Here is a 14,567-nt window from a genome sequence, read left to right as displayed (position 1 = left end):
AATATCTTGGATTTCAACATCTCTAACTTCTATTCTACATGAAAATGCATCATGAATATATTATGACTTTAGTTGTTTGACATGACATTTATTTTAAAAAAAATCAAAATGGTCATTACCAAATTGGCAACTCTTACTACTGTGTTTGGTTCTTAGTAATTCTCAGTAACTCTTGTATGCTTAACTTGCATTATAAATTTGACTTCAGCGCCACCCCTCCCATATGCACTCTGGATTTTCTAAACACTACATACCTGGCCTGTTGAAGTTAGTGCAAGCGATGACTGGCTTCCAGCACATACTTTTCGTATAAACATTCCTTGTAAGGCTTCAATAACCTTGGGTTTGTACACTCTGTTTGTATCACCATGCCCTAACTTTCCTAGAAGAGATTTTAAAAGGCCAATAAGTGTGGGATGGACAAAACACTGAATAAGTCAATTCCAAATTAACATATAGAAAGTGCCATGGACAGAAATAAAGAAAATGAGGGGAAAAAAAAGCTTGAGTAAAGTTTGTTTAGACTTTAAATCATTAAGTCAGAGTGTATGGTTTTGATTACATTTCATCTAAAAACAGCTTGAAACAATGACTATAACCCATCTATGAACAACTTAAATTATTTTCTCTCTCTTGGAAACAAAACTGAGGCCCTGAGAACAAAGAAAATAAATTTAGTTCCCTTAACACTACCTCATAACTTAAATAGCAAATTTTGAATAAACTGATACAATTTCTACTCTGGTTGAGACTTTGTCTCAGCAAATGTCAAGGTACACATTCAATTTTTTCTTTTGTGACAAACACATTATCTGTAAATCAATGAAATGCACTGGCCAAAACAAACTTCATAGCTCGCTAGGGAGAAACAGACCTTGATCGAACATAAGCAAACACACATTAAGTTACTATTCAACAATCATCATGGACAGCCCCTAACTTTTACCTTCATTCACAACAAAATATACAAAATGAAAGAGCTGTAATATTGAAAGCTTACCATTGTCTCCTCCCCCAAAAGACCACACTGTTCTCCCATCTTTGGATAAAGCTATGGTATGTGAGCTACCACATGACACTTCTCCAACATTACTAATATCCTTCACTAAAGTTGGAATGTTACGACTGTTACTGTCACCATGTCCTATAAAGAAACAAAAGTATACTGAATACTACAATTTTCAGCCTGTTTTTTTATTATGCAGTTATCAACAAATCACACTGAACATAAATTGGGCAATGCGTTAGTTTCAATTATCCAAATTATATTTCCAATTAAAGTTCTATTAATTATATTGGTAATGTTTTTATCTTTTAGAATATTTATACTTCTTCTGCCATAACTTAAAACACTTTCACATAACTAGCAAATATAAAATGGCCCTGTAAAGAGTGTGTAAGGGTATGTGAATATGCATTTCCTTCACTGCCTTTAATTCTAGCACTGGTTCTTGCCAGGGCAGACTCCATGAAACCTATATTACTGTAGATTTTTATTTTCTTAGGTATTCAAATTTTTCAATATAAATACAGTATGTTCCTGTCCAGCCACTAGTAGGCTTATACTCTAACCAATAAATAACTTTAATTTTCAAATAAATCTCCTCGCTGCAAAAGAAAACAAATACCTAGTCTTCCAAAATCTCCTTCACCCCAGGTATACAATTCTCCATCCTCAGTGACTGCAGCACTGTGCCTATACCCAGCAGACACACAAACAACCACCTAAGCAAAAAACAAAAAGTGTAAACTTCAGGTCCTGTTGTGATATTTTTTGTATTATTCTAGACATTTCTCAAAACTGCTTTTTTACTATTATTTATACAGTATATATGTATTAACATCCATAGTGCTGGGAATGGGGTCACAATGACAAATTATTTAGTTCTCAATATTTGAACATTTTAACTTCACATAAAATATTAAGTTCATCTGAACAGGTAACACGACCTACCTTTCCCTGAAGTGGTCCCTGGATGAGTTTGGGGTACTTCTGTGTTGAGCTGTTACCATGCCCTAGTTTTCCATAGTCACCGTCACCCCAGCTGAAAACTTCTCCTTCTGTGGTATATGCTAGTGTGTGTCCATCTGAACCTTTTGAAGATGAAACTTTTTTGATTGCTCGATGGGGCTCAAAAGTTAACTTTTTCAAAGTAGACTGATTATTAGAATCTCCTAGTCCAAGTCTACCATAACTTCCTTTTCCACATGCACGTACAGATCCATCAGATGAAATCACAAAAGTACAATATTGCCCAGCTTCAATCTAAAATTGAACCATCAGATTTGTTAAAATATACAGAATTACACTCAAAGATAAAATTTGTAACAGGTAATAATGCTGAAGAAGTGAAAGCTTATTAATATACATCTTGTAGTTCTTATTATAATTATAGATGAAAATGTGAGCAACAGCAGTTTGCAGGACTAATACATTTTTGCCTCCTCCATTACCAATAAACTAATATGTAAACAGGATAGATAAGAAAGGGAAGACCCTCTTGTAATTTCATACTTTTTAGGCACAAACAACATAAAAAGGAAAAATATCTAAATTAAAACTGCATATGTTTTCAAACCATATACATACTACACAAGAATTTTAGTTGCATACAGCATGAAATTACTTACTGTTTGTGCATCAGCAAAGCTTGGAGCAAGTTTGGGCTGTAGTATTTTCTCTTGAGTACCCTCTACCAGTTGATGGCTGCTATTGCTACCCCAGACATATACTTCACATGTTTCCGACACTATAGGAGCATCTCCAGTCTGGATGCTATCAGGACTGGCACAAGTTCTTGAATAATCAGATGCCATTCTACAGACCTAATGAAATAATACATGTAAGTCAATCTCTCTACTTCTACTTGGGAGAAAAGTTAGATTACAATACTGCCTTCATGCCATCCGTTTCACCAAACTCTTGACTTTCCCGCAAACTAACAAGTCTTCAAAGGTAAACTATAATTTCTACAATGATCTCCTGAAAATAAGCATATTTTTCAGCAATAATTTCTGCATTCAAAATAAACATTTAGAAGGTATTAGATGACTTACCTCTTCAAACAAGCAAAGAGCAGCTTCATACAATGAACATAGGCCATCTGGTGTTCTGGTAGGCTCTCTCCATTGACTCCGATCTGATGAAGAACCCTAGAATTACATATAAAAATATATATCATTTTACTATATAACCAAAATAAAGCAAATGAGGGGACCTGGGGCATTTGAATAGCTCTTCTTTTAGTTATTAAAAAAAAAAAAAATCACCTCTTAAAACAGATTTCGAAAAAGGACTTGTTTATAAAATGTTTGATGTAAGTGCTCTCTATGGACAACTGAAATAAATAAATAAATAAATAAATAAATAAATAAATAAAATCACAATGGGACAGCCAAGGCCAAATTTCTATGCTATAATTTAGCTTTGTCTAGTAAAAAATATATTTATAACAATCTAAATCAGGCCATGTTTATCACCTATTTCATTGAAATAGTTTAGATGTTTGCTTCCACCTAGGCAGCATAACTCTACAGTGTGAATGAATGCATTTCCAAACATACACATAACATAGTTTGAAAACAAAATTTCTCATTAAACAAAAAAGAATCAGACATTTCAAAAAGGTCAACTTTATACCAGGCAAGGTTAAAATAAATAAATAAAATAAATAAAAGTTCACCCCAAACATAATGAAACATACTGAAACTAAAAAAACAGCTTTAGCTTTTTCCTACACTGAATGGTTTATTTAGCAAGGAAAAATGTTTTATCGTTTCTGATGCAGGCCTTAACTAATTGTACAATACTTTCAAATAAAGAACTTATTACAAACAAAGAATATTCAAACTTACATGATTTATCAAAACCTTAAGGGAATATGTACCCTAAAATTTATAATTGCATCAGCATTTTAAAATTTTAAATTGGGAATAAATATATTAATTTTAACTTAATGATGGCTCTGTGCTGCTCCCTAAGTAAGAATCACGTCCTGGGTCCTCCCCGCGAGAAGAGTTTTGAGTAGTGAGAAAAAGCGCTATATATACATGTAAAAGAAAAATAAAATCAAGGTAGTACAACTTTGCTCTCCCACATCCAAAGGAAATACAAGTTAGGGTAATTGGGTATTCTAAACTGACCATCAGTAAGTTTGGGTATATTAATAATAATAATAATAATTTATTACATTTATATAGCACTTTTATGTGTGGGTGTTGCCCATGCAATGGACTGGAATCCTGTCCAGGGTTGGTTCATGTTTTGAAATCAGTAAAGTTGGGAAAGGCTCTGGCCTCCCATGACCCTGAAAGGGATTGTTAACTTGCATAACTTCTCATTGGCTTGCATGACTGCAAAAGTAGGACTTTGAAAGTGCTGTGTAGGAATTGTGTCATTCTATGTAGTGTGCCAACTTTAACCTTTGGATTTCAAACACATGTAAACACAACAAAAAAAATTAAATGAGGATAAAAGATAGTAAATAGTATACCATTTTTGATCCAGAAAAAGGCTACTTTCAAACTATCACTAAAGATCAATTCTGATTTTTGGCTCATACAGTTAGGTCCATAAATATTTGGACAGAGACAACTTTTTACTAATTTTGGTTCTGTACATTACCACAATGAATTTTAAATGAAACAACTCAGATGCAGTTGAAGTGCAGACTTTCAGCTTTAATTCAGTGAGGTGAACAAAACAATCGCATAAAACTGTGAGGCAACTAAAGCATTTTTTTAACACAATCCCTTCATTTCAGGGGCTCAAAAGTAATTGGACAATTGACTCAAAGGCTATTTCATGGGCAGGTGTGGGCAAGTCCATCGTTATGTCATTAGTTACTACATTGACAACAACAGCATACTTAATTAATCTAGGCGGCCAATTAAAACCAGAAGTTGGTTGGAAACAAACAAAAAAAAAGCAGCCTCATGGTTTCTTCAAGTATAAAAATCACCAATCTAAGTTATGACAATTATCCACCTAATTAAGCCCATTCTTAAGCACTTCTTCCCCGTTATATATGACGCTGCATGCAACTTGTGGAACCATATGTCATACATTAGGATGCATGGCATAAACCAGGCCAACCAGCATCTTTAGCATCAAATAGTTTGAGCAAAACAAGGCTCGCTGCAGGATAGTTGGTGCTAGGCATGTCAGTATTATATTTCTCTTCTGGTTCGTCCTGCTTCCACTTCAAAACCAGTCCCGACCGCACGCAGCCAACAATGCAATTCTCTATTTCTATTCATCCTCTTCCAAACCCTTCCCCATGCTGCCTGCGGCTCCTGTGTCTTTACAACAGCTTCTTACACAGCAAACATCAGAAACTAAAAATTATCGTGAACACATTCGAGAATACAACTCTTCCCTAGCGTTTGCTTCCATGGGTGCACAGATAACTGAATATCCTGGCCACGGACCATACGGTTTTAAAATACACGGGCAAATTTATCACCAAATCTCTCCATTATACGCTAACACTTCTACCTCTCCAGGATATGGACAGTTGTATGTTTTTGACACAGCGCAAGCTACTGAAGTACGCTTGCAAAATAAAGCAAACTCTGCATGCAGCGAAAATTTACTTCTCCAGCTAGATTCCATGCTCAGAACCATCAACCCCTTTGCTAAATCATACAAACACATGCATGAAATCGCTCAGTCCAATCCAACAGCATCTGTACGAATGGTTTTCAAGGAAAACCCTAGGCAGGATTTACGACGATACAATGCCCTGACATGTCACACCGATGTTACAGCGATTTTCGTCGGAGAAGATGCCGAACCGCCTGCCGAAAGGGACATTTGCATCTATCCCATATGCAACTCCTGTAAACAGATTTCCACGCTCAATATGAATTGCGGTCCTATGGTTTACCCACTTTTATTACCTTACGGAGACATTGGCTGGCACAAAGATTTTCAACATGTTCCCGATAAAAGAACCGCCAAGCGAATAAGGCTTACACGTACAGATTAGCAATGAGGAATACATTTAGTATTTTGCACTCCAGCGGCAAACTATTTCAACAGTACGTCGTAGATGCGCATGTTAAAACAGAGGGCGCGCGTCTCAACTATCTCAGATTACATCAACAAGATCTGTGCGTGGAACAATACAAAGAACTGTCAGACGCACTGCAAGCAAATGCTGAAAATAACAATGTAAGCGTAGGCAAAATGATCATATTACCGTCCACATTTCCAGGAAGTCCAAGATACATGCAACAAAACTATCAGGATGCCATGGCCATAGTACTGTACATAAATTCGGAAAGCCCGGTTTATTTATCACTTTCACATATAATCCTGCTTGGCCGGAAATTCTACATGCACTGTCGGATACCCAAAGACCAGAGCACAGACCTGATACCAGTCTTCAGCCACAGTCAGTTGTACGTGGCTTTTTCTAGGATTAGATCTTTCGACTCATTATCTGTCTTCTCCACCAAAACACCTATGCACAATTGCATCTTTAAAGAAGTATTTATTTCTTCTTGATTTCTGAATTCCTTTCTCACCATTTTTCATTCCTATTCTTACACCGCCGTATGTTACGGTGGGCGTCGGCTAGTAATTACTATTACAAAACAGTATTATCTGCAGTTGAATCCTAAAATGTTTCTATGGAGGAATACTTCAGACAAAATAAAATAAATAAATACATAAATAAATGGACACATAAATAAAAGTACTGGGAAGTGTGAGCATAAATACATCAAGAAATATGCAATTTAAAAAAGTACAACAGATTACAGACCTATATGGACTATCAGAGAAGATGATCACAAGGCGACTTTGCCATCATGAGATACAGTGAGCTGCACCTGAATCAGTTTAGACACGGAAAGCCCAAAGCAGCACCTACTGATATTTTGAACTGAATATTTGCCCCTTGTTTTATAAGTCTAAAGACAGGTGCATATTCGTAGCTACTTTTTCAAATAACTTTACAGCTCTGATCAGTGGCAAACTTGACACTTTATATAGTACACTTACCTGTGATATTTAGCAGGCACTATAAAAACTTTTAATCTCCTTTGGCCATCAGACATTTAGTATTTATATGATAATGAACACCCCGATTTAGCCAAAGGATGCTTCCTGCCAGAAAACTGTAACTAGTTAGATAGCACAATGCGATTTAAGCAGTGTGTCTTAGGCTTGCCACGTAATTTGACCAGTTTATCCACATTGGGCTAAGCAAAATCTAATTTAAACAAGGGGTGCCTCATATAACAAAAATGGTAATAGTTATGAGGCCTAAAGTGTTTTAACCATTTACAGTGTCTGGTAACTCTCACAGATTACAGTTGTATAGTTGTGTGAGTAGCCAACCGACTTAGATGCTATTATTTCTAACATTCAAAGACACCACCCAAACATGGGATATAAGATGAAATCGCAAGGAGTATGAGTCCCAGGTATGTGGTAGATAAGAAAGTATCATGTTTGTCACTGATCAGAGCTGTAAAACTGTTTGAAAAAAGTTTCAGCAAATATGCACCTGACTTTAGACTCGTAAAACAAGGGTCAAATATTCAGTTCAGAATATTACTTGTTGCTGCTTTGGTCACTCCATGTCAGAGTGAGTATGTGTTTGTATATACAGTAATCCCTCCTCCATCGCGGGGGTTGCGTTCCAGAGCCACCCGCGAAATAAGAAAATCCGCGAAATAGAAACCATATGTTTATATGGTTATTTTTATATTGTAATGCTTGGGTCACAGATTTGCGCAGAAACACAGGAGGTTGTAGAGAGACAGGAACGTTATTCAAACACTGCAAACAAACATTTGTCTCTTTTTCAAAAGTTTAAACTGTGCTCCATGACAAGACAGAGATGACAGTTCCGTCTCACAATTAAAAGAATACAAACATATCTTCCTCTTCAGAGGAGTGCGTGTCAGGAGCAGTGACTGTCACAGAGATAGCCCTATTGATTTGTTTGCTTTTCTCTCTGTTTGGCTTTTAAGTATGCGAAGCACCGCGGCACAAAGCTGTTGAAGGCGGCAGCTCACACCCCCTCCGTCAGGAGCAGACAAAGAGAGAGAGAGACAGAGAGAGACAGAGTTTGTTTTTCAAGCACAAATCAATACGTGTCCTTTGAGCTTTTAAGTATGCAAAGCACTGTGCAGCATGTCGTTTCAGGAAGCAGCTGCACAAAAGATAGCAACGTGAAGATAATCTTTCAGCATTTTTAGACGAGCGTCTGTATCGTCTAGATGTACGAACAGCTCCCCTGCTCACACCCCCTACGTCAGGATCACAGAAAGTCAGCGCAAGAGAGAGAGAGAGAGAGAAAGTAAGCTGGGTAGCTTCTCAGCCATCTGCCAATAGCGTCCCTTGTATGAAATCAACTGGGCAAACCAACTGAGGAAGCATGTACCAGAAATTAAAAGACCCATTGTCCGCAGAAACCCGCGAAGCAGCGAAAAATCCGCGATATATATTTAAATATGCTTACATATAAAATCCGCAATGGATTGAAGCCGCAAAAGGCGAAGCGCGATATAGCGTGGGATTACTGTATTAGTGCTGGGAGGTATACCGGTTCATACCGAAAACTGTTTTTTAATTTTTGTTATGATATGGATATTTTCTTACACCGCAACACCGGTTTAAATAGCCTAAACAACGTTCAGAACATGGCGCAGTGGAAAAATTGTTTAAGGGAGGACCTTTTTCACTGCTACACCGCTAACCACGCATGCAACGGAGTACATGCGTTAGTGGAGGTATTGAGCAGTGAAAATTGGCAAAGAACATTCTGAAACTGAAGCTGTAGCAGACGATAAAGGACACAGAAGAACTTTTGATGAAAAAAGGAGCCGTGTCTGTTTTCTGGAGATACTTTGCTTTCAAAAGGTCCGTTGTGGACCAAACAACTATTTACTGCCGCAAACATGCTTTGGAGTAGCATGAATGTATGGAACTAAGATTGGCACCCTCCACGTACTCAGGTAAAACTGAAAAACCTAGAGGACACTCGAGTCAGACTTCACTTATAGACGCGTTTGCCAAGCTAGCCCGACGATTTTGTGTATCCCCGCTACCAGTTCTCTATCTGAAAGAGCTTTCAGCACTGGTGGGAACATTATTACATGCTACAGGGAAGCACTCAAACCAGATGCTGTTGACCGTCTGATTTTCCTTGCCCAGAATTTGTAATGGCTAAGATTTACATAAGTGCCTTGTTAATTATGTTCAAATGTGTGAATACTGCTTCTATACTACTGGATAATACTGCAAACCAAGTTGCACTTGTTTTATTTTTTTTTTCAATACTTGAATACTGTGTAATAGCATTATAAATGCAAGTTGCGGTTTTATTATTTATGTATATAGCTTAGCTTGAAGCAAGGTCCATATTAATGCAATTTGCCTTAATGATGGTTCAGTTGGTAAAGATGCCATCACCAAATTGCACCGGTTTTATTTTATTTTTATTTGGTGAATACTGTGTAATGTACCTGGGCTTAAAGCCTTGAAGTAATAGTATTATTACTGGAAGTTGCACTATTGTTAATTTTAGTGTTATTATTTATTAGTTTAAACATTATACAGTTTAATGATGGCAAAGTTGTTTAAAAAGTCACTTTAACATCAGTGGACAGAGATTGTTAACATTAACAGAAAGTGTAGTTGGCTTACAAAAAATATTTACTATTTATTCCTTTTCTAAGACATGTTCAGTGCAATACAACTTTTGACAAGCACCTCTGGATATTTTACTAAGTCTAAATGCCTTTCTGAATGGTTGAAAATATGTTGTCAAAATTATAGTTGAAGTTGTTTGCAAAATTTGTTCAATAAAAAGGTTCTATATATTGACTGCAACTGTCATGCAATGTGATTCCTTCTCTTCATTAGTGCCACCCCCTTGAAAACTATCACTTTATGGGGCCATGAAAACCTGCATATTAAAATGTTTTTTTGTACAATGTACAATTCTCATGACAGTGGAATAGGTTATTCTTAACCAGTAATTGCAGAGGAAATGTGGTTAACATCCACTCATGCATGGGAAAAAAATACCGTTGAATACCGTGAAACCAGTATAAATTTTAAAAATACCGTGTTATAGAATTTTGCTCATACCGCCCAGCACTAGTGTATATATATCATTTTTTTTGTTAGAGAATTGGTGAAAACTACTTCTTTAATAAGCCTTATTTCAGATAGGCACATTACAGAAAAAAAAAATCAAACAATATTACAGCTTGCAATTATGAGAAGCATTTTGATTTCTTTTATGCCATTAGGGGGCTCAGCCCCTTGCTCGCTTCGCTCGCCAACCCCCGTGCAGGCCCTACGCGCTAGTCATTTCCTGGATCTGCTGCTTGAGATGAATCGTGCTGTGCTTTTGGATGAACACGAATATCAAATCTGTCTTTGATATCTCCGTCTTTCGATATTATTATCGCTGACAATTCGCCCCATGTTGGTTTATTATATATGCGAGCGTGATCTTTCAGATTCATACAGAAATCCAAGAAAACTTCTTTGTCCGTGTTTTTCTGAAAAATTTTGTGATTCTACGTTGCATCGCTTCTCCGTGATCATAAATATAAATCTGACTGAATTGTGGTTTCTTTGAAATTAAAGTTGTAGTAGCTCTATCTTATCACCCATGTCCATATATTCGATCGATTTTCACTGTTCCGTTATTTCAACGAGTAATAATTTGTGTTTGTTAGCGCTAATGCAAATTTTACTATGAGTTTTTTGAGACTTTCGAATTTTAGTACTTTCATAATCTCTAACCTGCTCTGCATGTGTATTGCGCCAAAACTTTTGAACCTCTTTATGACGTTCTACTTTCTCTTCTACTCTTTAGTCTTTTCTTCTTCTACTGTTTGTCTTTTATTTCTGCCCCCGCTTGGAGCCGTTAGGTTTTCAATTCATCTCTTGGCACAAAGTCTTGTCTCACGGGACGTGAAATTCTCTCTCTAAAAATGTCTCGTTTCGTCTCTCTGAAAAAGTCTCGTCTCATTCCAAGAATTTTTTTATGTAATAGAGAGATCTGTATTATGGATAAATATTTTTGTACATATTTTATTAGTATGTATTTTAAGGAAATTGTATTTATTTGTATGGTCTCTCAACAATAACCCTGCAATAATTTCACTTTGTTCATTTTTTTTATTAACAGTTAACACCTGTGGGCTATAGTTTAATTATAAAAATGAATTTTTAATATAGGACATAAGACTTCTATGCATCTGGTTATGCAGGAGCTTAGTGTGTAAAATTTTTTTGAAGGGATGGGGGGGGGGGAAATCGGGATTGGCTGATCAAGTAACACAAAATCAGTGACTGGTTATCATTATCTTGATAATCAATTATCATAATACATGTGCATATTATATATTTTGTTTTATGATTTACAATGGCTCCAAATTATGTACTTGTCTTGCATATGCATGCTTTTGTTTGTAACAGTTTGAAAAAAGTGGGTGGGTATTTCTCTCTATTTATAAAAAAAAAAAATCTTCTGGGAAGCAAAAACAAGGCTACGATACGTGATCTTCTCGAAAGACATTTAAAAGACCCGCGAGACGAACCGTGGCAAGTCTCGCGGGTCTTTTAAATGTCTTTTGTAAACATGAGACTTGGTGCTAAGAGATTGTCCCAGGGCCGTAGCAAAAATGACAAATACGTCCTGCAAGAAAGAATTTAACCATGCCGGGGCCAGAAATAAAGGAAAAGGATTGTTTTTACAACGTCACGCGAGACCAGGCAGTGAGCCATCATTTAAAAGGAGTCCACAGACCTCTAACCAAGCAGTTGTTGGATTGCTTTTGGCAGACAAGCATCATGTGCTCCCAGCTCTTGAAACAACGACATGCGACAAGCAGTAGAGACAGCTCGCAAGTAGCAGAAAGACAGCAAATGATCCAAAGACATATCCTTAGCGAGTATTCAGATGCCCCACCCCACCCCCACCCCGGCCACGCACGTGGACGAAAATAAAGGACAAGTATTGTTTCTACAAAAGTTTGAAAAGTAAAAGTGAAAATAATGCATATGTAACAATTCACAAGAAAATAACAATCTCTTTCAATTGTAGATTGCCTGCCTAAGGTAAAGTCATCCCTGATGAATGGGGACGTGGGAATGAGGGGTCCTTTCATCGGATTAGCGCTATTTCAGATGTGGAATGGCAAAATGGGGGAGGCAGCTTGATGAATGAGGTCTCCAGGACTTAAAACAAATCCAAATCATATTATGTGATATCATCTAATGTGAAATTCTACTCCGTACTTCTAGAATTTTTATTTTTATACTGTATTGAGGATTTATTCTGTTCTATGTATTGTACTGTATTGTATTGACCCCCTTCTTTTTGACACCCACTGCACACCCAACCAACCTGTACAGGGGTCTCTCTTTGAACTGCCTTTCCCAAGGTTTCTTCCATTTTTTCCCTCCAAGGGTTTTTTTTTTTGGGAGTATTTTCAGGTCTTCTTAGAAGGTCATGGCTGGGGGACTGTCAAAAGGCAGAGCCTGTTAAAGCCCATTGTGGCACTTCTTGTGTGACTTTGGGCTATACAAAAATAAATTGTATTGTATTGTATATCCGGTAAACCGAACACGGGGGTGGGGCCTCCTAGTATTTTATAATATTCACCATCATAGGAAGCACTGCTTTTATGGATAATTTTGCATTAAGTGTGCCTAACAGTTTCTTGAATCCTTCCTTGTCTGTGGTATGGATTGGTACTTTTCACCGGGTAAGAATCTGTAGGGGGGGGGGGGGGGGGGGGAATGGGGAGTATGAAACTCTCAGGAGGTCGCCGATTATTTCAGTGGAAACAGAGCCATTCCAAAAACCAGTGAAATTTTAAATTTCACTTTCAATCCAAATAAACAGTGAAAGTGAAGTAACATCAGTAAAGTAACATCTCCCGATGTTACTTATAATTATAAATATTGCCATTTTAAATTCATTATTTGATGTTTTATTATCAAATAATAAACCTTTGCTCACAAAGTTAAATAATGGTACATTTAACTTAAAATATTCTTCATATATTCAAAGAACACCAGGATAACATATTTATAAATGTTAATGCAAAACAAATGTGCTAAATGTTAAACAAAGATACAAAATTAAAATTAAATTAAATTACCAGTAAAACTGAATAATTCACACAAAAGAAAACCATGATGGTTGCCTTTTTTATTTTTGCTTGTAAGGTTTCAGTAGTGAAGACTATATGAAATGGACAGATGAGGGCTTATGTTACATAGAGATCTCATTTCTGGTGTAATGTGAATTATTGGTTTGTGTAGTTATCGGACTATTGACAAAGTACTTGTATTTTTAGCGTGCAAGTAGGCAAAAGTGTGTTTTGCAAGAAGGCAAGTCACTGCAGGTGATATCACTTTGCACTTGCTGCTACTCTGCTCACACTGAATGCAATGGAACAGCAAACAGGAATTGAAACTTTGATGAGCAGAGACAGGTTTCGATGAGGAGGTGGGAGGACACATTGCAGGCACTCCATGTACCAAATAGCCTTTTCATATGCAGCTGTGTTTTATCTTAAGTTGTTGTACTGCTTGAACTGTCATCCTGGGTAAAACCAAACATTATCAAACAAAAGCTAACCCTACCTGCTCTAAACTCATTCTCTTTTGATACTTCATTATTTTTTCACTAATCACTGCCAGACATTTACCAATTAATTAGTAAATTGTGCATTTATTAACCAAAACATGCTCTTTCCAATGGTATAATTATTTTAATGGTAGACTTTGTCATACATGGGCAATGCATTTGCATATGCATTTGAAATATCTGGGTGACATAGTTTTCCCTATTTTTAATGCCTCGTAAACCAGAAACTTTCATTTCTTTTAGGCACCAAGTTCCTAAAGAACTACAGTACAATATAACACAAGGACTACCTATCAAAATTTGAAAGATCTGATGTGGTTTAGAGTAGAGATAGAGTAGGGCCAAAGTTGTCCTAGCCCCCTTTTAAAACAGAAACTAATGGATATAAAATTTTGTGTACTTATTGAGTGTCATTATTTTTAACAAGTATGAAGCAAATCAGTAATGATCAGTTGGAAACATTTGCTAAGATCTGTTGAGTCTGCAAAAAAGTTAGAAAAATAAATATTTTGAAAATCATTTTTGAAAACAATCTGCACCTATTCTACTAAATATGCCATTATTTTTGCATGCATATTTTAAAGACTCATAGTGTGATGTTAGTATTTCATCAGCCAATGTATTATACGACCATTCAATACTTCCTTTATTAATACTTGAATACACAGAAAGTGAAAGTGTCCCATTACTTCTATCCGAAAATAAAATGTACACCTTTAAGCACTCATTTTTAATGACTTTTGAAAATTACAGACCAATGCCTGTAGCTGGGGGTCTTGAAAAAACAATCCAGTAAATTTGGCAACAGTAGCATAAACATGTGCAAACAAGTGACTGCTGGTCCTAGGTATGAAACACTTTAAATACAGCCGACATTCATAAAACAAGTTCTCTCTTAACTTGGATCAAAATATTGCTTATGTTTTAACA

The 14,567-nt window shown here is 36.4% G+C and overlaps 1 protein-coding gene across 5 annotated transcripts in view; it reads right to left on the bottom strand.

Moving 5' to 3' along the window:
- The window catches only part of herc1 (HECT and RLD domain containing E3 ubiquitin protein ligase family member 1), a 161,074-nt gene that overhangs the window by 135,454 nt on the left and 11,053 nt on the right, over nucleotides 1–14,567 (bottom strand). For all 5 annotated transcript variants that reach the window (XM_051920605.1, XM_051920606.1, XM_051920609.1 and 2 more), the window contains exons 3-8: nucleotides 3,058–3,153; nucleotides 2,632–2,826; nucleotides 1,955–2,266; nucleotides 1,629–1,725; nucleotides 1,001–1,144; nucleotides 255–382 (exon numbers count right to left, since the gene is read on the bottom strand). In XM_051920605.1, the coding sequence (XP_051776565.1) occupies nucleotides 255–382; nucleotides 1,001–1,144; nucleotides 1,629–1,725; nucleotides 1,955–2,266; nucleotides 2,632–2,826; nucleotides 3,058–3,153 (972 nt within the window). The remainder of the gene's footprint in view (nucleotides 1–254; nucleotides 383–1,000; nucleotides 1,145–1,628; nucleotides 1,726–1,954; nucleotides 2,267–2,631; nucleotides 2,827–3,057; nucleotides 3,154–14,567) is intronic.

The sequence above is a fragment of the Erpetoichthys calabaricus genome, chromosome 17 (genome assembly GCF_900747795.2).
Source record: "Erpetoichthys calabaricus chromosome 17, fErpCal1.3, whole genome shotgun sequence".
Lineage (NCBI taxonomy): Eukaryota > Metazoa > Chordata > Cladistia > Polypteriformes > Polypteridae > Erpetoichthys > Erpetoichthys calabaricus.
The sequence above is the reverse complement of the archived record's forward strand: the minus strand, read 5'-3'. Positions and strand labels throughout refer to the sequence as shown.